Source organism: Lutjanus erythropterus, chromosome 11, assembly GCF_056507025.1.
Source record: "Lutjanus erythropterus isolate fLutEry1 chromosome 11, fLutEry1.hap2, whole genome shotgun sequence".
Lineage (NCBI taxonomy): Eukaryota > Metazoa > Chordata > Actinopteri > Lutjaniformes > Lutjanidae > Lutjanus > Lutjanus erythropterus.
The window spans coordinates 8,747,410-8,774,658 of record NC_139327.1 but is presented as its reverse complement, the minus strand read 5'-3'; the positions used below and the strand labels follow the sequence as shown (position 1 = coordinate 8,774,658).

The 27,249-nt window shown below is 38.7% G+C and overlaps 1 protein-coding gene across 2 annotated transcripts in view; it reads right to left on the bottom strand.

Annotated features, from left to right (window-relative positions):
• opcml (opioid binding protein/cell adhesion molecule-like) overlaps positions 1-27,249 on the bottom strand; it is a 535,516-nt gene that overhangs the window by 299,252 nt on the left and 209,015 nt on the right. Inside the window, exon 2 of one of the 2 annotated variants that reach the window (XM_084730695.1) lies at positions 7,737-7,812. In XM_084730695.1, coding sequence (XP_084586821.1) covers positions 7,737-7,812 — 76 coding nt within the window. Of the gene's footprint in view, positions 1-7,736; positions 8,723-27,249 lie in introns of those variants that run through there. The other variant, XM_084730694.1, reaches the window with a different exon arrangement.

Below are 27,249 nucleotides of genomic sequence, written 5' to 3'. Positions count from 1 at the left end.
GCCGCGCATGGATGTTTGTGACATACATGTCCTGGTTTTCATTGGTCCATTTGTGATCAGATCACCTGATTGGCTACTAAAATGCAGATGGAAGGTTTGGATAATCATTTCAAATTGTACTCGGTACTCAACTATGGGTTTAAAAGTAACTAAAGACATTACATCTTATAATGCATACTTAAGTACGTACTTATGATGCATACTTAAGACGACAAAATTTACTCATAAAAGTACAAGTACCCCTGCCTATAGATGCGTCTGCAGACATTTTCTGTATATCGGCCTCCTGGGTGCAGGCGTCGCCCAGTGCTGATTGTTATTAATGTTATTAACGATTATAACACCCTGAGCTACACAGGTGCTTTATTCGATCAGTCCAATTTTGCATGACTTTGTCAGTCAGTTTGTTCCTACTGACTTCATATCACTGTTTTGCTTCTGTTTTAAAGGAGCAACACGTAACACCACTGCATTCAAAATGAGTACTGCCATCCAAATAAGGAGTTGGAGCAAAACATACAGTATGTATTAAATAGATTAAAACTACGTTTGATGTCTACACAAGCGCAACATTATTCTTTGACACTGACAAGTGACAATGAGTCCTATGCTGTAAGTTGATCAGCCTGCTTTCCTGGAAACAAAAGCTGGCGACTGCCTGCCAGACTCCATTAAGATATTTGTCGATTTAACTGTTACAAACATCTACTACTTCTAAGAGATTAATATTGATTTCTAGCGATTCATAACCAGATCGTAACTCATTTGGCATTAATTCTAACTCTATGTAAAGAGAATAAACGTGAAGGGAGCCGTGGAAATTTCAAAGGAAAACTCTGTCAGTCATTTTGAAGCAGGCAGACAGATTTCCTCATGTGATCTGTCTGTTACCCACATGCAAATTAAGTGTAACTTTCTTAAATTATTAATATATTTTTTCCCTTCAGATGACATTAATTACATCACTTATAATATTTTAATAAAGAAGTAAACTAATATTTTGCCATGATGGTGGTGGTCTTACAGTTTATTGTAGAGTCAGACAAATGTATCAAAGATTATTGGCCCAATATTTGCCTATCATTGGTCTATACTGTTATCGGCATATATGTTGTGCTGATATGAAATCTTTTTAAATATATTGGCTGATATATTGATCAGATTTGTTTTACTCCCTAATATCAAGTCAATTCAAAACAGCTTTACTGGCAGTTTCTCACAGATACATTGAAGTAGTCTTTTTTTCCCTTTCTATGATGTATCATATAGTATAATACAATTTAATACAATGACTCACAACAATATAAATCTCTAATTCAGGGTTGGGGGTGGGATGGGGGGGTACTGAATCCCTCAGGCTGTGGCAAGCAGATTCGCATTTAGCTGCCAGAGGAGCTGTCGCCCCTTCACCCAGAAGAACTGTCAGTTTCTCCCCTGGGATTAATAATAATAAGAAGCTATTTCTCCATAGTGGAAGTCTCTTAGCGAAGAGAACTTCTGACAATGGAGGAGGAAGTGCACCTCCGTTTCTATTTCTCCTGTAGCGGTGACAACATAGGCGCTCCTCTCTGGGCGGCCATGTCTGTCTCTGTCTTCCTGTTTCTGTGGACAGGTGGTGGTCACTGATCCCGTATTTGGTGAGGATCAGTCTCTGTTTCCTGTCTCTGGCAGAGTGGAGATATTCAGCCAATTTATAGTCTCTGTTTAGAGTTACATAACAAGTTAATCTATTTTGGGGTTTTGTGTCACTTCTGCAATGCTCCAAATAAAGATCTTTTGATTTATTCGTATCTGTTTTATTCCGTCGTGTTGTGGTTTGTTAATTTTATAATCAGCTGACTGTTTTCTGGGTTCAGCTCTTTGGTTTTTAATGTTTGAATGGAACTGTGTGTTTTGGACTTGAGCTTAGATAATGATATTATTGGTACTGATGCTAAAAATCCTATATTGGTCAGGCTCTAATTTATCTGGTTGTATGTAAAATATATTGGTAGGATGGGGTTAATCAGTCCATCAGTAAGAGCCTTGTTTATGTGGCAAAATGCAGGTTTCAAACACTGTAATTTATTCAGAAATATTAGTATGCTGGTAGAAATTAGTTGAATAAAAGCAGCCTTTTCATACATAATATTTTCAAATAAAAACACAGCAGCAACTACCAATTTCTAGTCTAGACTTCCCATGACGGCGATCAAATCAGAGGTCAACACCACAGCCGCCCTCCTCTCCAAAGCTTTCTGCTGCATGTCTGAGCCCCTGCATCACCGCCACTTGGGTGATGAGCGAGTCAGAGGTAGGCAAGTCGGTCCTCCCTACGTCAGCCTCGGGGCGCGCCAGGCATGTACCGGTTTGCTGTCAAATGCGCAGACAATGCTATCATACAAGCAGCTCCACAGGCCCTATTCCCACCCGCAGAAGCTGGGAATCAGAATGAGAATGATGTTCTTTGATTCCTCTGGTGCTTTCAACAGCATCCAGCCCCTTCCTGCTCGGGGAGAGGCTCAAAGCGATGCAGGTGGATAGTGCGCTTTCCTTGGACTACGGACCGACTAGCTCGCTGACAGGCAGCAGTTCATCTTCCTCCAGGGCAGCGTGTTGGATACATCGCGGAGCGGCGCGGGGACGCCCCAGGTAACCACATTGTCTGCTTTCCGGTTCACTCTCTACACCTCTCCTTTCAGGATTCGAGTCAGGGTCATGGCAGCTCCACCAGTTATTTGATGACTCCTCCATTGTGGGGTGCACAGGTTAGGGGCAAGAAAAGGAGAGCATGAGTCTGCCAAAGAGTCCTGTCTGCTGCTGCAGGGTCGAGCATTCGCAGCTCCACATCAGCGTGACAAAGGAGCAAGAAGTGGGTTTCAGCCTGTCACCGTCCAGGGTGAGGACAGTGAAATGGTTAGCTTCAGTGGATCCAGCTGACTACTTAAAAGGATAGTTCAGATTATTTGAAGTGTGGTTGCAAGAGTTATTATCCATAGTCAGTGTATTACAGGGCTACACGATTTGGTAATCATATTGGTAATTCTATTACAATTTTCATGTTTGCCAAAAAAAAGGAAAAACTATTAGAATCATGATAATGTGATATTTATTGAGGTTTTCACCAAACAAACATGTTATTTATTTTGGTCAAGATTTTTAGGCCAGGTCATCCATGCAGCTCTACAGTACCTCATTATAATTCCCACATGGGAATTGATTTATCACTTCTCTTATTAATTCCTGGTTAATTTTTTTTCTGTTTTGAAAAAGGGTAAACCCATACAAGTTTTCAGTGACAGATGTGCTGTTCTGTCAAATGCAGTATCAAATACATGGCATTCCTGGACTTTAACTCCATATTGTGTTGAGCATATTGCTGAAATGATGTTACAACAAGCACTTCTGTAATTTTTCTTTGTGAGATGAAGTCATGGTTTGGACTGTTTCTTCCTGTCCGCCACGGCCAAAGTCACCCAGCAGCTCTGTGTTCTCTGAGGTAAAATTACAGATTTTGCCAATGGAGTCTGGTTTGGAGAGAGCAGTATTTGGCTTAAGTAACGTCAGTTTTGCTGTCTGACAGCATGGTAAAGCTGCTGCTTCTCCAAACTGAGGATATGCCAATCACCGTCTTTTCCACTTCAATTAATCGGAACTGTCCCTTTAAGTAGTCTGTTGGTTCCACTGAAATGAACCATTTCACTTTCTTCGCCCTGAAAGGTGACGGGCTGGATATTTTCGCCTTGCCATCAGACAGAAAACCATTGTCATATAAGACAAACATTGCTCTCTTCAAAGCAACAAGACTCCTTTGGAAAAATTGGTAATTTAACTTCGCCGTCACGGGATTTGCTGGTCGACCACTGCCTCAGTCGGCTTGTTTGTTTGTATAATTGTGTGACTCAGGTGTTTTGAAAGCTTAGTTAAAATTCACAGAAGTTACACAAAAACACAAACAAATGAACTGATTGAGGCAGCGGTAGACCAGAAACTCCCATGTTCTATCAGGTAAAATGACTGTTTTCGCCAATGGAGTCTGGTTGAAAGGGTGATTTAAGAAAACAGCTGTCTGGTAAAATAGTGGAAATATTCTACATATAATACACTTGACTTTTTTAAGTAGTTCAAATATGTTTTGCAGCTTCAGAGCTAGTTCACCTCTCTGTTTCTCCGGGGCGTGAGGACCGCCATCTACTGCAGGTATTACACTGACTATGAATAAGTACCTTATACAACCTCACTTCAAAAAACCTAAAGTTCTTCTATCAGTGGAGGCCAACACTCATTTGTAATTGCTGAGAATAAAGACGGGATTAACAAACTGATGAGAAAGACAGACTTTGTCCTCTGAGGCCGTGCGGAGCAGAGAAGAAAGGAGATGAGGACTGAACTGAACCCCATCTTGGATGACACTTTTTCCTCCCTCTCCGCGGCGAGGCTGCTGGTGCGGCTACGGCGCGTGATCGCCTTCCACGTCGTCTGCCACGAGGTGCGACAGCGAGCTACTGAGCTGCTCGTCTGTGTCAACAGGCATCAGACTGTAGAATAATTCCAGTCCAAACAGCTCCTATCTGAGGCAGCGTGGAGCCAGCTGAACTGCACTGCCCTGCACTGACAGCTCGAGGTACTGAACGTGCTGCCTGTTAGAGACATGCTAATGTGACTGCATGACCAAACAGTCACATTCACATTACATTGTTCTCAATTCCTCTTTAGGGTCTGTAAGGTTAATTAGTATTTTATACATGTGTTTTCATGTTATTTTGTCCCTTTATTTCTCACTTTCTTTGTTGCTTATCTCTACAGTTTCTACCTTATTTTTTTGTGTATAAATAATAAATTAAATGGTCATGTTATGTTTAGAGTCAGACAGATATATCATTCATTAGCTGATCACAGCTATATTGGTCTAAAAGTAATGGCGCACATGTTGTCCAATGTGAACTGATATTTTTTACAAAACATAATGTAGATTGCTTTTATGTCTAATTAGAGCTCGACTGATGTATTAGTCGACCGATAGTATCATCTTTCACATCTATATCAGTATCAGTACACAACATAATGACGATTGTTGTTATTTGTATGCTTTATAGGCAGTGTTGAGGTTGAATAAATACATATATTTTGCTCTATGTGTCTTTTATCTATAGTTATTCATAATTATTAATTATCATGTCGTCACAGTGTTAATCACATTTGAAGAGTGTGTGTGTATTCTATATTCTGTTTATTATATTCTGTATATATTTAATGTATATTTGTACATCTTACTACAAGTTTACATCACGCTTACTTCAAAGTTACATTCATATATTCTTTTCTACAGTTATGCTTACAGACTTTCTGTCCACCTACCTACACTTTGAGGGCTATTCCTTTACCAAGAAAGAGACAAAACATAAAATAGTTAAAAGTTAAAGATAAATTTGACTGTTTTTTTTTTTTTTTATTATTATTGACATGTGATTATCAGTTTTGGCATCAGTACCAAAAATCCAGCATCAGTTGGTCACAAGTTATGTTATGTGATCTGTCCAGGGAGTCTTCTCGTCCAGTGTCAGGTGGGATTGCTCCCAGTCCCCCCAACGACCCTCAAGGATAAGCAGGTATATTGCATTATTTAAACCTTTTCCACGCCTGTTACAGTCAAATGACATGGTGGTTTATGTCTGCACGTGATAAGGAAACACTGTTTGTAGCCTACTGTGCAAGACCGCATGTGTACAATATGTATGTTTGTGTGTGTGTTTGTGTGTGTGTGTGTGTGGTGTGTGGGTGGAGCGGGGCCTTTTCTCACATTCTCCTACAGAGATGCTGACTGTATTACCACACCTGCTCTATTCTTACACAAACTACAGCACAGCCACAATGCAGTTTACAGTAGAAGCATTAATACATTGGATTTAGGGCTGAGCGACGTGGACAAAATCAAATATCACAATTTTTTTTTTACCAAATACAATATTAATACTCACTGATAGTGTGACAGTATTCATGGCATGACTGTTGATGGGTTGGGAGGGTTACTTTAAAAATGTATTTGGATACAGTTACTAATTACCTGTAGTCAGTAACCTAATCCAAGTACCACAAAAAGTGAAGTAACTTGATTACTTTCAGTTACTTTGGGATTGCCTCAATATAAAATATGGTGAAACTGTTCCACCTAATATAATGTTCTACATTTGTTGCAGGTTTGTCCAGCTGTTCCTTCCTTTGTTGTGCGCAACTGATTGATTAATTGATTGACTGATTTAAAGACAAAAAGTAGTGAAATTTCCGCCCAGTGAAGCATTTGGTCATGGTAACTGTAAGGTAAACTACGGTTTCATGAAGGGCTGCAACTAACGATTATTTTAATAGTTGTTTAATTGGTCAATTATTTTCTCGACTAATCGATTAACAGTTGTTCGGTCTATAAAATGTCAGAAAATGTTGAAAAATGTCAATCAGTGTTTCCCAAAGCCCAAGATAACATCCATGAAACCCAAAAAAATATTCAGTTTGGTGTCAGAGAGGAATAAAGAAACCAAAAAAAAATTAAGAAGCTGAAATCAAAGAATTTTGACTTTAACTGACAAAGTGAATAACTGATAATGACAAATAGTTGTATAGTGATTAATTTAATAATCTCATTAAATGTCAATCAATTAATTAATTAATTAATTGTTGCAGCTCCAGTACATCGTTCTTTATTTTAAAATGGATTTTAAAACAGTAATCCTGCTAATTATCCCCATTTTTACTATATGTAACTGTAATCTGATTACGCCTTTTTTTTTATCTGTAACTGTAATGGACTATAATTACCTTTATTTGCATCCAGATTACATAATCCTGTTAAATGGAATCCATGACTCCCCAAGCATGGTGGCTTCAGAAAGATATTAACACAATGAGATTTTTCATAAATAATCATCAGTAATGTGAATATAATGACTAAGTGGGTGAAGGCAAATAATAAAACTGTGACAAAGCTGCATCACTTTACCGATATGGAGCCTTTAAGACCAGGAAAAGACTTATTCCATATCATGACATAATGATATCCAAGACACAAGATGATATCTAGTCTCATATCACGATATTGATATTATATTGATATATTGGTGAGGAGAGAAAAGATAAGAAAACAGTATATTTCATGTCACAGACAGTGTGACCCTCTGGAGGAACATATGGATACAACTGGAGATCAAGTGTGATAAAGCCGGTGTAGAATCATGGCAACTCCTCATAAGAGTGTTATAGCACTGATGCATAAAGGGTTAACTGATGAAAACTGCCAGAAATAGCCTGTGCCCAGTCTTCCAAAACATTTCATGAAGTGTAACGAAAACAACACAGCCCTGAAAATGAGAGTCATAATTGCATTTGTATCACATACTCAGATCAATACGCACGCACGGCACCCCTCCCAGTGCTGAATTTGAGTATCTGAGCTGTGTGCATCCTCAACAAGACATTAACCAACCGAATCAATAACATTCAAGGGCAATGAGCAGGACACGCTGCACGCACAGTTTGTGCACGAACTTGCAAACGATGCGCATGCAGCGCCAGTAGTTGCGGTTCGTATGGAAAACAAGCGTGTGTGCGTTTTTTTTTTTTCCTCCATATTTATGATGACCTTTAGTAACTCCTGGACCGCTGCACTTGGTTAGCAGGAGGACAGGAGTCCATCCGTCCCCGTGGCGCACAGGAGGAGACAGAATCTGTGAAGCTGTGAGGATGAAATACAGTGAAAGACTTACTTTAAGACGGCGCTGTCCCCCTGTCTCACGGTGATGTTGTCCTTTAATACAGAATCCCCGCTCCTGGCTGGAACTCCTGCAGGTACAAGGAATAACAATTTAAGTCCGAGGACGACAAGGCATTTCCCAGGCGCCGCCAAATAGCCACAAATTCCCATGTTTTTTTTTTTTTTCTGTCAGCTGCGCAACTTCCAGGAAAACTTAGATAAAACCGTCGGATATTCCCTTTTTATGCGTCTTGGAGCTGCGGATCGCACAATTCCCACTCCACGAGCAAGACGCAGCAGTGCCGGAGCTGCGGACGACCTGCTTTCGCTCCAAGTAAACAGGCTTGTTATGAAATACAGTCCGTGTCGATGAACGCAGAGGAAGGAGAAGAAGAAGAAGAAGAAGAAAAGTGTCTTTTCGCCCGACAAGCCGCTCGAGGAAAACTGAGAGAGTGTGGAGGAGAGGAGAGGAGAGGAGAGGAGGAGAGCACCGTGCTGGTGAGAGGACTGCGCACCGTCTCCTCCGCTTCAAACTGTAATCGCCGTGAAATGGATGCTCTCCGAAAGATGCATCAGCCAAGTCTCCTTCTATCTCTGTGGTTTTTTTTTCTCTCTCTTCTCTCACTCCTCGGTGTTCTCTCTGTTTCCTGCTCTGCCTCAGACTGTGTAAAGCTGCTGTGTACACTCTGCAAAAAAAAAAAAAGCTCAATTCGCTTCACTATCTGGTTTTGTTCGTTAAGTAGCGACAGCAGCTCCTGACTACTCTCTCACTCTCCCTCTCTCTCTCTCTCTCCCTCTGTGTGTACGTGTGTGTGTGTCCCTCTGTTAATCGCAGGTAGCATCACTCTCGTGTATCATGAGGAACATATGTTCCTGCAGCCTGCAGTGTTCTCGTGTTCACGGGGTTTGAGGAGGTGCCTCCAAAACTGGGGGCCAGTAGGGACCTCCAGCGGGCCCTCACTTGGCGACACTCCTGTTTAGCAACATGCCAAATAAAAAGCTTTTATGCGATTTCATTAAAGCACACTGTAAAACCAAATGTTCAAAATAATTATTTGTAATACAACTTAAAAACTTAAACTTGTTTTGTTTAGAAGTTCTACAAACTTAGAAATGTTTAATGCAGTAGAGTTTTTAATTCTTTTGTGTTAATTTAACTATTAAAAAATCTGTAGGTGAGTACAAGCACTGTTACACTGCTAAAATATTACTCAGTTACAAGTAAAAGTATTGGTATTAGAAATATACTTAAGTAAAAGTACAAAGTATTTGTGTCAAAGATTACTCAGAGTATTAGTTACTTTTAAAAGCTGATGCCATGTCACCTCTCCAAATTAGGGCTGCAAAGTTTGTGCATTTTCCCGAACCATTAATTGAAAATGCTAACAATTGATGAATCACTGATAATTTATTAGACACAAGTGTGTTTTTTTCCTCATTTTCAATATTTTTCTGTTTAATTTATGTATTTTTTCTCATTTTAAGTCAAAGTTTAATTGTCTCTAATCAACAAATGGTTTAGTGAAAATTGCTGCCACTTCTCTTAATTAAATATTAATAAATACATTTTTTATTTGGTTAAATTCTTAATGGCAAATAATTGATTAATGATTAATCATTAACATCCTTACTCGAAATGTGTGCTGCTGCAGCGTTTTGTTTTGTTTTTACTAAAATGCATCCAGTTCTGTTAACTTCTGAGTTGGATTTACTGGGAATATTTGTGTTGGTTTAATCAGTAATTTCAATTTCATATTGTAATCAAAGAGTTTGGATAAGTGGTTGAAGATGGATGGATGGATCAAAGAGTAGCTGTAACATTAACTCCAAATATTTAAGCTCTAATAACCTCCAACTTTTGAGTTGCACTCAAGAAAATTGTAGCATCTGATTGCCTTGATTTTTTTTTTCTCTTTGAGTACTAACTTTTTTCAGGTTTACACTAATGTCAAAGTTAAGGGTACTTTATCATTTCCTATAGGAGGAAACTGTCTTGAGTGACATCTGCATCAGAGCAGATGTCACAATAAATACATTAAAGGGATGGTTCACCCAAAAATGGAAATTCAGGCATAGCCACCCTCATGCCAGTTGAAGGACTCTCAAACAGTTGAAGTGAATGGTGACCATTTGTCAAACTTAAAAAAACAAGCAGCTTGTCTGGTGTAATCCAAGTCTCCTAAAGCCCTGAAGAGCCAAGCTGGCTTGAAAGATGTCATTTACACAATGTTTTTAGCCTGAATCTTCACTGTAGATCCTTCGATTGGAGCCACATTCAAGAACCTGTGTGGTGTGATGATTTGCACATGCATGTGAACGGCACGTCAGGGCTGTAGGAGACTTGGATCATCCCAGACGAGCAGTATGGAGGCATTGTATGTTTTGTTTCTTTTTTTCCTGGTTGTTTTTTCCATTTGAAAACTGGTTACCATTCACTTCAATTGTTTGTGAGGTTTTGCAACACTGTTTTCCTGTGAAAATCCAGCAGTGTTTTGTGGACTAAAAAACTAAATCTGACCTTCAATTGGCATGAGGGTAAGTACGTAATGACTAAATTTTCATTTGTGGGTGAACTATCCCTTTAAAAGGGAACACATGCAGACACAAACCTCAGATTAAAAAAAAAAAAACAACAACAACCCAGCAAATTACTCACAAAGTCATTCACACAGTCAAAACTTATAAATTACAATAACCTGGTTGGAGACCACACATGTTTTGGGACTAACCAAATATACAAAAAAAGTAGATATAGAATTGCCCTTAAAACTATTTTATTTTATATTGGGAATATTACTTTACTTTTAATTACTTAGAAGACGATGACAATCTCCTGGCTGAGGCTGCAGCCCCCCTCAGTAACTCAATGGAGAAGGTGAAGGATGTTTACTACATGGAGAACATTACTGCAGGGTTACAATTAAGAACAGATGCATGTTTCACAAAGTGGTCCCCAATGACAGTAATAATAGTGTTTTTTTAATCTTATTTTTCTTTTTTTTTTATTCTCCCCTGCTAGTATAAATATGAACAAATGTTATTTTTTAATACCTGTGTACTTATTTATATATTTATTGGTTTTCTCTTGGTTCATGGACAAAATGCATTATTCATCCATACTTATTGGAACAGTAAGTGGACATTAAGGGCATGCTGAAACTCACGGACTGCCTCCTATTTATTGACCACAGGACTGCGCTGAACCTCGGCTCCTCTTAAAAAGAATTAAAAAGAAGTTTAAAAAAAAAAAATTAAAAAACCTTATATTATACAATATCAACTTACATTTTACCCAGCAATCATTGTGGCATATTTTCGTATGTAAAAAAAAAATACTACAAAATATGAATATGTTTTAACAAGAAGAAGAAGAAGAAGTGGGGTTCTCAGTGCAGTCCTAGACCCAAAATCTGCTCTGATGAAGGCTTTGTGCCGAAATACGTGAGTGTTTATTTATTGTGATGTGAGCCAAATAAATGAATGAAATGAGAAAATTTTGTCCTCCTTGACTTGAAGACTTAAGATGTGCTCCCTTTTCAATTTTTTTTTTGGAATAATAATAAACCACCTTTTAAAACAGAATTTACAAAATTGACAGACAAAACAAGAGCAGGATACTCAGGAGGCAAAATAATATATTAATAGTCAATTCATGGTTCATGTAGAATAAGCATAGTTATAGATTCCTAAAAAGACAGAAGGAAAGAAAAAAAACCATGATGGAGATGGGCTTGCCTTTTCATGTAGCTAATGGCACAATTTTAACATGCGTTCTTTGAACACAGGTGTATTTCCCATGTGGCAGTCTGAATCACACTTAGGTGCCCCGTTCTCTGCCCAACACACTACACACCTCACCCCACCTTGTTTGTACCAAACTACACCTGCCAATCAGCTATAGCTGGATAATTTGCAGACCACTCTAACTAACTTTAAACTTAAAATAAAGTTAAAACGAAACAATATACTGAAAGTAATGATCATTAACTTTGCTCCATTGTACAAATCAGTTCTCAGTGTCAACAGAAGCTGAAACATTGCGATCAACACAAAAACACAACACATATAATTAAGCCTTGCCTTCTATTGTTGTCGTTGTTTTGTTTCTTTGTTCAGCCTCAGCAGAAGCTGCTTCTCAAGGTTCTTTGAATCAAGTCGTGCCCTTTTGAGTCTAAAAATCAGTCCTGCGGTGCTAAAAAGCCTCTCAGAGGCAGCTGACAGATTCACTACATGCCTTTTCTCTGCAGCCCTAACAAAAACAGAAGTGGGAAGTAACTAAGTACAAATACTTTCTTACTGTTCTTAATTAGAGTTTTCAGATATCTGTGCTGAGTATTTATTTTTCTGACAGCTTTTTACTTTTATTTCCCGCTTATTAACACAATATCTGTACTTTCTACTCCTTATGTTTTCAAAACAGGCTTGATAATTTAGTTTTATTGCATTGGAGGAGAATTACTGATTATTTTTATGTTGCATCATTGTGCCGTCTTGATGTATCCGTCAGTACATATCAGGTACGACAAACATAAGATGTAAAAAGAGATGTAACAAGGCATAAAACAGCATAGCAAGGCGTAAAGGATGTAACAAGATGAAAACGATGTAACTCGACAAAAACACATAACAAGGCGAGAAATGACATAAAGAGATAAATGGCGAAGGTGTTATAAAATGAAAAATGCTGTAACGGCACTATAAAGATGTCACAATATGAGAAACGACACAAGACAGAAAACAATGTAACAAGATGAAGTTAACAAGATGAAATACATGTAACAAGAAAAAAATGACCTAAAAGACATAAAAAGCAACAAAACAAAAAAAGCCTTTTCACTTTTAGTTGAGTAAAGAAGTTGAATCAGTACTTCTACTTCTACCAGAGCCTTTTTTGTGCACAAGTATCGGTACTTTACTTAAGTAAAATGTGTGTACTTTTGACACCTCTGAAGAAAAGTAATACTCAAGTAAAGAAGAGATACCTGAAAAATCTACTTAAGTAAAGTAACCACAGGTTTGTAGTTTATTTCTTCCTACTTCTGGTGGATGGTAGAGAGAAAGTTCCTACATGAAACTGATCACAGCAAGTAGATTATTATTATCTGTGGATTATCTTGAGTAACCAGGTCATGACTTCTGCTCTCGAGTTTTTGAAAGCCAAGCCAACAACGTGTGAACAAACCACTGGTATATACAGGGCTGGGACAGATTACTTTGAAATGCAGTCGAAATACAAATGATATTTTTTGTAATCATTACTAACTTTGGAAAGATATTGGAAAAAATAATATAAAGTAATTCATTTAAATGAAATGTTGTCCCCTTGACCCCCGCATGGAAACATCTGCACTCATGTCTTTCATTAAAAGTTACATAAGCATCTCACACAGGCGAAAACTGAAAACCTTTGATCGGAGGAGTCATTTTTGTATTTTCTCTCAAATTTAACATCTGTGATGACCTCCAACCCTTTTTGGGAGCCCTTTATTCTGACACTTTTGATTCATGCGTTTTTTTTTTCTTTCTTTTTTTTTTTTAATGGATGAGGTGAAGAAAAGAGTCACTTTCTCAGAGAAGGTTCAAGTCACTGAGAGTCTGAACTTCACTAAACCACACTGACTTTGATGGCTAATGTGCTTCAGTGATTTTTCTCCTCATCCATCATCTGTTTGTAATATATTGGATTACTAAAAAAAATACTTTTGGATTACATTTGGATTACTTCAGAATCAACTGCTGAAAATATTATAATAATCTACCAAAAACTGATTAGAGCCTCAAAATGTTCAGTTCCACAAATATTCTTTCTCTTTTGAAACATCTCCAAACTTTTTGGATGCAAATAAAATGCATTTTTACACGTGATTCTTTTTTGTGGAGTGCTAATAAACTCTGTCAAACTATGTCAGAAGTTATGGTTTGGGCTTTTTGCTTTTATTGGACAGGACAGCTGAAGAGCAGACAGGAAAGGAGGTAAAGACATGCAGCAAAGGCCCATGGGTGGGAACCAAACCAGTGGCCGCTCCAGAGGACTTACGTGGTCCGTACATGGCGCGGACGCTCTACCGACTGAGCTACAGAGGCATTCTTTTAATGAGTTAACAGACTATCATGAATAAAATTACAATGGAAGAAAATGTAATCAAGTTATCCTAATGCAACTACGACCTAATTACACATTAGGGCTGACTTATTTTTGGTAATCTGATTACACAATCTCAATCACATGTAATCCATTACTACCCTACCCTGCTGACATATCCTGCAGCAGTCTGAGATCTGAGTTATCTCCTCTGTCCACACTCCAGGAGCTGCCCTTTAATAAGTTTAACCGACAGAGAGGATGACATACAGTATGTTACTTAATTCAATTTTCAGATTTTCACAGACAGCACATGAGAGACTCCTGAACACCTGGAATATTCACTGCCGTTCTAATTGAGATCACTTGGAACACAAAGTGGGTGACCGTGGGAGCAGCCAGGGGACGGGAGGTTACAAAACAAAATGAGGAATTGTTAAATTTCACAATAATTTAATTCACCTGAATCAGAGAATGAATCAGGGAGACGAATAATAGGTTTCACAGCACTCTTAAATCAAAAAGGGTTGAAGCACTTACAACGTGTTTTTTGTGTGTGGTTGTGCTGTTGAATGATTGAGGACAGAGGTCCGGTGTGTGTGCATCTGGCAACAATGATGTGGAATGCATGGGTCAACCCTTGACCCCTTGACGGTGCATTGTATGGAAAACATTCACCAGTCTCTTCATGAATTTTACTCTTTGCACAACACAGACTTCCAAAAATATATTTTTCTCTTTTGTGTTGCGTAATAAAACAGTTTAGTCTGTGTCCTCATGTGGATCACTTCTTGTGTATTTCACATCATCCCAAGGCTGGATTTCCAATCAGGCAAAGCAGGCAGCTGCAGGAAGCTTCAGGAAAAATCATTTATATATGACAACATTTAGTTTAAATGCCATCATTGCGTGAGTTTTGTGCTCATTTGTTGCACATTCCTAAATGAATGTGTGTTTGATCAAATTTACACAGCGAACCTGGGGACAGGTTGCATTCCAGCACTGGAAAAGTGCAGGTTTTTCATGTTTTGGAGGCAGGAAGCTGCTCGCTTTCAGCAGGTTAATCCAGCCTGAAGATCAGCGTGTCTGTCACTTATATATTTGCAGTCAGAAGTGTAAATGAAGTGAGGACTGAGGAGAAGTGTGACATGCTGTAGGGGAGAAAGGGGGTGAGTGGGTAAAAAAAAAAGAGTCACAACCTGAATCTAGCTATAAACAAAAGTAATCATGTGACCACAGATAAAAGAAGCATGGATCACATTACACAGTGGTAAGAAAAAAATAAGTATTTTTGTCATGCAAAGTTAATTTATCATGCTACTAAATTTATCAGTCTTGTATCTTAATTAAAAAAGATAAGATTCCAACATTATTACATGTTATTTTAAGTCAGTGTTAAATAATAGTGAGCCACATTGTGACACGGTTTTATCAAAATGGGGGATCTGGGGTAAAACATGCCAGTGATGTTGGGGCAAGTTGAGTCAATGGTTCAGTTAACCTCCATAAGTTTAAATAGTCTACATCTGTCCAGAGTAAGCTGTGTATTTTTCTGATATTCTACAGATGAGTTCAAGATGGCAGGCGGAGCAAAAGAAAGACAAATAGCGGCTCCGTTTCATCGGATGATCTGAGGATCAGCCTGTGGCAAAGGACCACGGGACAGACAGAATGACACTGATGAAGTACATCAACAGAACAAAACAAGTTCCCAGAACAAAAACAAAAGCTTGTCAGATTTTTGATGATAACATGGAGCTTGCAGAAACTTGCAGACCAGTGTCACTGACAAACTCTCTTGGACTTAGATTTGAGTTAGCACACAAGCACATCTTTTCTTTTTCCTGAAAACTAACCTTTATTGATGGATTATTGTTCTAAAACCATAATAATTAGATAACTTGCTTTAATATCCATTGTAAAAAATCATACAGGAATTTGGTGGTACTAACTCATCTTTCCAAATGTTATTATATCGAGTAAATTGAACATAAAGGGGTATTTCACCCCAGATTCCCTAATTGTGTTTAATACTGTGTCCTGGTATGAGTACCTAAGTGTCAAAAGCAAGACAAATCTTTCCAAAGTAGTTAAAGTGGGCAGATCAATTACAGGCTGGCAAACAAACCCAACTGTCCTGTCACCACTGCAGAGCACACACATGCCTAAGAAGCAAAATTTTAGATGACCACAGCCGTCCTCTAAATCACCACTTTCAGCTGCTGGCCTCAGGGCAAAGGTACCGAGTCCCCTGTGCAAAGAAAAACATCTACAGAAAATCATTTATTCCTGTTGTCATAAAATATCTTAGTCAGTAGGGACAGGCACCTTTCGTAGTCAGCCTCAGCGCTCAGCACTTTACATCTATTTACTGTCTCTCCTAACCTCAACTCAGTCCATCCAGCACCTGGTGCTCTTTTTGATGTAGCTTCTACTGTGCCTATATGTAAGTGTTTTTTAATTAATTTTTTTTGGACATGATATATTGTGTTTTTAACGTACCTGCCTTTTTTCTGCAGCAGACAAATTCCTGCCATTTGCACGCAAACAGTAGACAATGAAGTTATTTTTCTAAAATATATATTTTTCCTCTGGACTGTAGTGATATTCATCCATTTACTGTATACTGTTTTGGTGTGAGATATGGATCAATATAATGGGACAAGATGACACTAGTCCTATGTTTACAGTGCCAAAGAAAATACATGCATACAAACACTGGGCAGCAATGTCTCTTTCCAGAAATCATGAGTCGGTTGCTCAAAATAATCCGCAGACCTTGTTGTGAGCAGTGTCATGTAGGAACTACTTTCTTTCTGCAGTAAAATCTACCCGAACTACCTTCTTTCTGATAGAAAGAAAGCAATTCCTACATGAAACTTCTCACAAAAAGGTCTGCGGATCTTGAGTAACCAGGTCAGGATTTTTTGAAAGAGGCGCTAGTTTTATTCTTACTACGTTTTAGTGTCTTTTGCTTGTGTCTTAGTTTTACCTTCTTGCTCCAGTTTAGCCTAATTGTGTTGGCCTTCTGTTGTTATTTTGCCTCCGGGGTATCCTGCTCTTTTGCTTTGTCTGCCAAAGCACTTTGTATACCCTGTTTTAAAGGTGCTGTATAAATAAAGTTATTAATCTTATTTTAATTTGGGCTGAACTATCCCTTTAAAATCCCTACTATTTTCAAAACACATAAACATGAGTTATTCTGTCTTGAAATAATGACTTGAATCAACAGTTCAGTCAACACGTTAATTAAGTTTATATGAAAAACATGATCAGCATCAGCACTTCCCAGCATGCAATAGCTGAAAGTTAAACTCTCCTGAGACCTTTCTTTGTTATAGTTTGAAACTTTAAACTCCAGTACAGTTAAATTAGTATTAGTAGTCAAGTATATTTGTTTTGAAATATTGCAAAACCATGAACTTTTCTTTTCAAATTCAAATTCAAATTTTAAGGCGGCCCAGAAACTAATATTTAAAGTTAAAACAATAACTTAATATTTACATTGTCCACAGGTGCAGAGCAACCTGAAATACACACAGTGTGGTAACTATTAATTGAAATAAATGTACTTTTATTTTGCAGTAAATTCAAACGTTTTTCTGTTCTTCCCTATTATAAGATAAAAATCGCTCATTCAGACAAATTCTGACACAATAACTTTTTTTAAGTCAAGGACCCACATAATTATATAAAGTAATACATTTAAAAGAAATGTTGTCCCACTGATCCCTGCATGGACAGAACTGTATTGATGTCTTTAATTAAAAGCTACATAAGCAACTGGAAACCTCTGATCAGAGAAGCCATTTTTGTATTTTCTCTCATTGGTGCTCAGTTGTAGTAAAAATTAAACATCTGATGACTTCTAACCCTGTTTTTTGCGAGTCCTCAGGCGTTGCTTTTGTGAGGCGTCATTTCATACAAGTTCAGACGCTGAATGAAAGGTAATTTATTCTGAGATTTTCAGGTCATGTGTCGGTTTGATGAAAGGGTGATGAAAAGAGTTTTAGGGAAAAGGTTGAAGTTACCGGGAGTCTGAACTTCACTAAACCACAGACTTTGTTTGCTAATGTGCTCCATCGCTGTGTCTCCCCGTCCATATCTGTATGCATGGAGGGGATGCTGGCCACTGGGGATGAGAGTGGCACTTTGCTGCGCATCCGACAGCAGCACTCAAAATTACTATGACAGCTTTTGAGTCTCATGAGGAGACTAAACGGGATAATTTCTTACCTTAACAGCAATTTGGCACGCTGTTAAGATATTGGGACGGGAGGCAACAAAATGACAATGCACCGACAGCTCTGGATGCCGTCAGTGGGGAAGATACAAGTGACACATGGCATTGTTCTCGTCTGCTATCAAATGTTTGCGCAAGTGTGAAAGCATCGACGGCTTGTGTTTACAGTCTGCATGCTGTTGTGTGTTCATCAATCTTGTCTCACATACGATTGACTTCACAGTAAAAGCCTTTGTCTTTACAATAAACACACTTAAAGTGTGCCGCATGAGACAGTGCCAAAAAGACAATTATGTCTTTTAGCAGGTGTGAGGCTTTCTTGAGATTTTATTGCCCACTTTCTGGCAGTCTCAGTAGAAGACAAAAAACTTCAGCACAATGGAAGTGGACCTTGGGGTGTCATTAACAGTGAAATATATTCTCCACATTGTCCTGTGTGTATATCCCATTTCTTTCATTTCCTTCATTTTAAAGGGGGTCTGTTATGTTCATTTGCAGCTCTGTATTTTTATTCTGGGACTCCTCCAGAGTAGCTTTGCATGATTCACAGTTCAAAAACATCCTCATTTATCTTATACTGGCCCTTTATGCGGCCCCTCAGGTCATTCTCTGTCTGAAACAAGTCATTTCAACTCCTGTCTCTTTAAGGGACCCTCTCCCAAAAAGCCCTCTCTCCTCTGATTGGCCACTTTCTAAAATCCTGCTGAGGGGCAGTATACCATAGACTGTATATTAAATAGTGAACAGAGTTTTCAGGTCTGAACAGTGAAGTAAATACAGAAACCTTAAACCTGCATTCTTTCTAATGGCCAGGAGGGGGCAGCTACACTGGTTGCAAAAAAAAGTCCAATTTTATGTACCCTTATGGCAAAATGACCCCATTTCTTACTTGATTTATGAGCTCAATAAACAGTTTCCTAACGAGTTTCTGGTCTCAATCACTACTTTCAAGTCTTCTTCAATGCATCATGATGTTCATTTTGTAAATTATGGTCCCATTTAGAGTAAAACAGACCATGAAGTGAGGTATGCTTTAGGGTGGGGCTACCATTTAATTGACAAGTCATTCACAGTGAGTCCATCCAGTGCAACACACAGGGCTCACGAAATTCAAACACAATCAGATCAAACTGTCTGGTTTCAGAAACAGGTTTCAGTGTATTGCTTTTTTGTTGCTGTTCTTGTTTTTCGTAGCATGAGAAGCTTTGCGCCCAGGCTAGCTACCATTATTTCTTGATAAAAGGACAAACCAAAACCAAGCACTGCCCCACTTGCAATATCACCCACCAGATTCACGCTCTTGTTGGTGCTGCACATGCTCTGTCTGCAAAATCCCAAGATGGTGCCCCCCATAATGCCCAGTTCGAGGATCTCAAATGTTAGTCCACAAACCTACAGTTGGTTCAAACTTGACACCCCACCTCATCCTTTCGCTGGTGTGCTTAACAGCATATTTAAGCTAAGCTCTGGTGCACTGACTTTGATGAGGCCAGGCCTCTGTGATCACTGTACAAAAACACAACTTTATAACTTTATTCGCTGTTTTTTGTAAAACTGGATTATATTATTTTATATGAAGAAAATAAGTCTGCAACTTACTGAGTTTCCTGATGGACAGATATCTCTACGTGTTGTTAAAGTTACCATTAACTGTGGCCAACTGCTGACGCTAGCTAGTTAGCTCAGTTAGCACTGGAGATGTGTTAGCAGGGGATCTGTGGACAGCTGGGAGGGGGAGGTCCTGAGCTGTGGCTCCCAGCAGAAACAGTCAACTAATAGGAGCACTAACTGTATAAATAATTGAGGTAACTAGCTAACTTGCTAAGTTATAGTTAGAGGCCATTAGCAGGCACTTTTGTAACTAAATTTGGTAAAACTAGATTATATTGTATGCAGAAAACATCTCAGTCATTTCTGAAGTTTTCTGATGGACAGATAGATTTGCTTGTTGCTAAAATATCTGCTAACTGCTGCTAACTGTGGCTATTTAGCTCAGTGAGCACTACGGGAGTGTTGGTGTTTAAACGTCTAGTATAGGATCTTTTTCAGACGCGGGCCTGGGAGACCCAGCACGGTCAGTCAGCTAATCGGACTGTTAACTACACTGCTAACTGAGCTAACTAACATCAGCAAATGACAGCTTGCTATCTGTCCATCAAGAAACCCTTTAAATCACTTATAGTTGAGTCAGAGCAGCCAGAGGACATCAGAGAGAAAACCTGAAAATATTTTCTCCATAAAATAGAATCCAGATCATAGTCCTGGTTGGAGATGCTGTAAATTTTCTTTGTATGAATAAACAGATGGACAAAGAAATCTGAGACAAATTTAAAAGTATAAAAAAAAAACGTAGAAAAACATTGCAAACATTGGATTCGGAGCATTCTGAAGACTGAGCTTTCTGTTCACTATGTTTACCTCATTATTTGAAACTGGCCACATTTAATATGAGAATCCAACATTGCAACATTATATATGGCAGAAAACATCGGAAAGCATAGGCCTATTTGGTCCCCTTTAAGCAGCAGCTAAACACCATAATACTCCAATTCAAATCCCAGCAAATGTACAGACTACCCTCCATCATTAGGCATCATGTGTTCAGAAAAATCCTGAGGTTCACGGGTCATTACTTGTTGTAACATATGAGCAGCTCATCACATTTACCAAACTGTTGTTCAGTTTATTCGCAGGTTGTTATTGAGGAATTATGATGATGTCTTGTGCCGGAGAAATTGGGCAAAGATAAGACTTAATTAAAATGATATCTGCCTGGGATGCAACACAAGTCCTGACTACGTGTGCGTCTTAATGGTTTTTAAATTAAAACCCCTCCCTGACCTCAGCAAAATCTAAGATATGTGGTCTTAATTAGAGTCAAGGGTACAGGGAGGGGTGTGCGCTGAGGCAGTTGCTCACAGACACCCCTCCCCTCAGTCGATTAAAGCTGCAACGTTTGGCCATGTGATGTCCTTTTTAACACCTTGGTGGCTTCTTTTATCAATTCACGGCGAGGATAAAGAGGGTTTAATAACGAGGATCGAGAGAAAGGAGGAAGAGTTTCAGGTGCGTGTAGCATTTTCAGCAATCAGTTCTGCACAGCAGTGTTAGGGGGGATAAAATAAGACTGCAATCCATTTCAATCCATGTCATGTGCATTATGTTTTTGACCCTCATTGTTCTGCCTTACAGCGGGTCAGGTACATCCCATGACCTTGCCAACACTCGAGCACCAGCGAGGGTGCCAAGCATGCAGAAATGACAAATTAGAATGGCATTGTTTGTAGCACGGCCCACATGAATCACTCCTGATATATGACACAAACAAGAATGGGCTGAGCGCCAAAGAAAAAACTATGTGGCCTAGATCAACTACCCATGCTCTAAAGGAGGAGGTGGGCATATTGATTTTAGCATGCTCAAATGAACAAAGCCATTTCACTTAAATCTACGTCTTTTTGATTGGTTGCAGCCGTATACAGTCCGGCTCTTCCTGGCAGATTGTGTTTCTCATTTATTTCACTTATACATGCAGTGACATTCACATAATTTCCTGCTGCGACGCATTAACACCAGACCCTGGGTGGTTTATTCAAACAATCCACGCTAATCTTCATTCATATCATGCAAGGATGGGCAGAGCTAGCAGACAATGGACCGGCCTCTGACCAAAGCGAGCTAATACCCAAGCAAAAACATGGGTAGACTGAATAAAGAGCGCTCACTCAATGGATTCAGTCATCTGCAGAAGCTCGGATTCCACTGGCACACGAACAGTAATGTTACGCAACTTATTCATGAGTGGCTGACATCCTGGGGTCAGTCCAGCACAGTTCTGTGAAATGTTTTGAAATGAGAAAGAATATTTAAGTGGCAATGGAAGGAATCAGGCACATAATGTTCTTTTGTATCAGCTAATAGTTAAATGTACAGTATTCAAATAAATGAACTTTTTTTAAGGCAAGTTCAGGGTTGTGTTTGGGTTAAATTCTTGTTTTGTTCAAGTTAGAGAATTGAATTTCAAGCATACATAAGTCAGTTAATAAAAGAAGTCACCCATCTCATGTCCTCAGTTTTCACAGTGTGTCTTTTTTACTCCTGGTTTCAACACATTATCAGGGATTCCAATACCTTCCCACCTCTGCCTCTGATTGGCTTGCCTTTGTTAGTTGGATTGGCTAGGTTCAGGCATGTGAAGTGAGATATAGTAGACTCAAGACCATGTGAGTGCCCAAAGTGTAATTGCTTAATGGTGCCTCCTAGATCTAGCTAAAATATGAATAATGATAGCATGCGAAGCTATATAATTAAGCGACGTAAGCACCTTGTATGTCTGTGTCGATGTACTTTTCCCAGTACCCCATTCCAATTGTAACGGCTAAATTCTACCTGGTGCGGCTGCATCGCGTTACGGCTGTGTCACATCAGCCAGAGCTGATAGCAGCCATTCTACACAATGCTTGTGATTCCACCAGCGACGCCTTGGCACATACCAGCTCTCTGCTCCGCTTCAAATACGCACCAAGTCTATTGTTGATGGATGCCGCATCAGTTAGCACAGAGCAGCTTGAATGGGCAGGAAGTCAGACACAGAAAAGGCAGGGAGAATCCGGTTAATTTTCAAAATAAAAGACCCCGTGCAGACTCACGATCATAAAGACAGACAGAAAACAAAGTATTCAACCAGCCTGCTTATCCATGGTAGAAGCACAAAGAGCAAGGAAAGAGAACCTAATCAATAAAATCTGAGCAAGTAAACATAATCAGGCGGGCAAAACGCTCCGCTGCTGAAATGCTTATGAAGCTTTGCTGGTGGGGCTTGCAGCTGTGCGGAGGACAGACCAGAACTGTGGCATTGTGGTTAGACACCAGAACACTGACCGACACTCACTTCACTGACTGAGGTTCTACCATGATACCAGCATACTCCTGCAACCCTTTTCACAACATATTTTTGACTTAACATATCTGCTGAGTCTCAATTCTGTATTTTCATACTGACCATGTTTTCCAAATTTAACTTGACAACTTAGGCTAATTTACTTGTTTTTCCTATAACATCTGCTTTTGCAGGAACATATCCAGTCTTAGCTACTGAGGGATGGTTTCTATGGTGACATAAAGGGACTCAGTATGGCTGAGGTCAGAGAAAGATGGTGGTTAGTGAACAAAAACCCAATAACATCCACTACCATCTGTCTTTTGTCTTCAGTCTTCAGGGCACAATTGGTATTCATTCTTTGTTAAGTCTTTTACAAAGTTTTTCATCTTGTTTCATCTTTTTTTCTTTTCTTTCTTTTACATGGATTTAGTTTTGTTTCATCTTTTGCATTGTTTTTTGTCCGGTTACATCTTTATGTCTTTCATGTCATTCACCTTGCTATATCTTGCTACATCATTTTTTGTCTTTCTGTGTCTTTTTGTCCTGTTACAGCTTTTACATCTTTATTATATTGTTGCATCTTTTACATTGTTTTTTGTTGTTGTTTTGTTATGATATATACGACTTTTATGTCTTGTTCCATCTTTTTTTCTTGTTAAAACTTTTATGTCTTTTATGACTTGTTGTGTCTTTTATGTCTTATGTTTCATGCATATTGTTAGATCTTTTAGTCCTGATACATATTTTGTGGCTTGTTACGTCTCTTTAGTTTTGTTAGGTTTTTGTGTTTTGTTAGGTCTTTTACATTTTGTTATATCTTTTACATCTCATTTCATCTTTTTTATCTTGTTAGGTTTGCAACAAGAATCATATTTTCTTTGTGTTATTGTTGCATCCATTGTGGTTGACATCAGTCTTGTTTTTGTAATTGTTTAGCCTCCCATGATCCCATGCTATATCACGCCAGCATCAAACAATGATTTTTGTTATTGTTTTAGAGTGTGAAAGCTCCCCTGCAGCATAACTTTCATATTGTGTCTTAAAAGTCCCTCACCACTTGTGTGAACTTATCAGATCACAGGACATCACAGATACTTCCAAAAGATTTGGACACCAGGATCGCCGGTCGGTTAGAACCAAAACTGCTTTGTTATTTAACTGCCTGCTGTGCAGGACTGGCTGGTATTTCTCTTTGAGAACACACAGAGGCAAAATGTTTTTTTTCTAATCAAATAGCAACTTGATTCAGGTCTGCTTTATACTGTGTAGGAGCTTAAGTGCTCCTGGCATGGAGAGCTGCGCATGATTCCAACTTTGATCTCAGATAACTACATCTGCCTCAGTCCTGACTTATCAGACAGCTTTAATCAGACGCCTCGGCTGCAGTCACAGCATGTGGAACAAAAGGCTGTTTATGTCTGTAGCTGGCCTTTCAAATGTCAGGTTGGTCTTCCTTTGCTTTCAAGGAGCTGTGCTGCTGGTCTTTGTCACATTTGATCCGATCCCAGCCCTCCTCTCTCCACCTTTCTGCTAATGCTGCGCGATGTGTTGCAAAGTCAGTCAATGTATGCATGGAGCAAGGGCATGAATTATTTAAGAAGCTGGTACCTTTAAATGATCTGGATGTTCAGACATGGTGTGTTATCAATAGGTGTAATATTCTCTTCTCCCTGAAGATATGCTGATACACACTGACCTCTGTATGACTTTCTAGTGCGCAGGCTTGGGTAGTAGTGGATTACATATAACAAGATTATGTAATAAGATATAAAAAAAAAAACAGGTAACAGTAGTCCATGACAGGTACAAAAAAATAAGACATAATCAGATTTCACATACAGTTAAAATACATTCAGCAGCCATTAGATGTAGTTAGTAAAAATGGAGATTATTAGCAGGATTACAATTTTAACATAGACTTTAAAATAAACAACATATACTACCATGTGCAGTGCACACACATTACAAGACGCACAACACCACTCTGGTCCCTGCACTGAAACCAGCTAATCTGATAGTTGACAAAAATGCTTTAAGTAGGTAGAAATTTTGCCATTATCTTGTCTCAACAACTAATTTAAAGAAATATTTACAGGTAACACTAACTGCTTACATTAGCTATACAGACCAATCGCTAATGTTAGCTACACTGATCAACTGGTAGTGTAAACTACACAGCCCAATGGCTAACATTAACTACACATTAGCTACACAGTCTAACCGCTAACAGTAGCTACACAGACCAACAGCTAGCTTTACCTTTACAGGCCAACCGCTAACATTAGCTACACAGACCAACTGCTAATGTTAACTACACAGACCAACCGCTAACATTGGCTACACAGACCAATCACTAAACATAACTAAACAGACCAACCATTAACATTAACTATACAGACCAACTGCTAACATTACCTACACAAAACAACCACTAACTTTAGCTACACAGCTCAAACTACTAACTTAAGCTACAAAGACCAATGGCTAACATTAACTACACAGAGCAACCATTATTTTAAGCTACACAGGCCAACTGCTTAAATTAGTTAGACAGACCAGCCACTAATGTTAGCTGCACTGAAACCCAGTTAGCTAGCTAACTTGCCAATACTACTACTACTACAAAATATTTTAGGACTCTAAGTGATGTTGTTGGTGACTTGGATGATGTGTGTGAGAATACATTTATGACAGTTCACTTCAAGTTTGAGTTTGAAGTGTGAACAGTACTTAACCAAGTGCATAATTACCATTATTAATCTAAATGTGCATTCACACATAACAATAGAAATATATGGACAAACGATTAAAGAACATAACAATGAACATAAAACATATTAGGTCAAACAATTTCACTGTATTTGCTACTGAGGTAATCCAAACCTTAAAGTAAGTTACATTACTTTGATATTATGGTACTTGGAATAGGTAGCAAGGTAACATTTTTAAAGTAACCCTCCCAACCCTGCTTGTGCTCGTGTTCCAATCAGAAATGTGCACACAAAGCGACCACACTGATATGGAATATGTTAGCAGGGGTCAGAACTGAATGTTCAATATATAAAACTTTTTTTTTTTGTTTGTTTGTTTTTTTTATCCAATCTGTCAATATTCCACCATTTTTAGCCACTCTATTGACTTCAAGTAATGGACATAAAAGCTGCTTGAAGGTCAGAGCTAAATCCTCCTGCATTAAAGAATCCAGCTTTTATGAGAGCCTAGAAAATATGAAAGACATCAACAAGGACTCAGTGTGTATGTTAGTGTATGTTTTTTCAGCAATACTAGTATATTTACACTCCAGGTTCAAAGGAGAAAACATTTCATCCCAAGAACATTTTATCCTTATTGTATTAAACTTTGTATTTAAACTTTACTGGTAAAAGAAGGCCATTGTAGTTTATGAAGCACATATACATCTGGGTGGAATCAAACGTTGGATTGTTGCTCAGTAAATGGTTTGGATAACGATGGCTGTGAGATGGCATTTCAACAGTTACCTAAGGGGGAAATGCCTAATAAGGTTTCGGAGCGCGTTGGGATGAAGAGATAAGACTAATGAAGAGCGAAATGATCCGGCAGTATTTAGTTATGTTTGCAACAAAAGCAGCTTCTTCACAAAACGATTACTACGTCTCTCTTTCACTAACACTCGTAACTTTTTTTTTAGAATCCAATATTATGGCTCATTTACACAAAGTTTCATTAGTAAGGGGAAGTCACTTTGGGAACTGTATTTATCAACACAGTGTCACTGTGATGCTCGCAGATGCACGGTGCATTCACATGCTCCTTGGAGGGTCTCACTTTTCCTAAGTTGGGGAGTTGTTCCTCCGAAATTTGTGTCTTCATGAGCTTTCACTCAGATTTGCTATGACGGTCGTTTTGACCATTTTCAAATTTATATGTGCCAAAATTTTGTTGAATATAAAAAACAATATATATACTGTATTCAGTGTTGTGCCTGAACGGGTTCACTGACAATAGTTAATGAAATTGTTCATATTTTGGGCGAACGTGAACTGAACGTACAGTATTTCTGCCTGATGAACGTTACTGTGAACGCGTTCATTCTGATGTCTGTGAACGGCAGGCTCTCTCAATTTAACTTCGTTCAATAGGGTGCCAGATTTCCATAGAGCCTTCCAAGAGAAAACCTGGCTAAAACACACCATACACAGGCCTTAATATGTAACGGAAAAAAACACCCAATCTGGCAACACCAGCCACCACAATGTCGCACCGCCGCATGCATCATCAAAACACAAAGCAGCATGGAGGCGACAACAACAGCAACATGTAGCAGCAGCACTACCTCA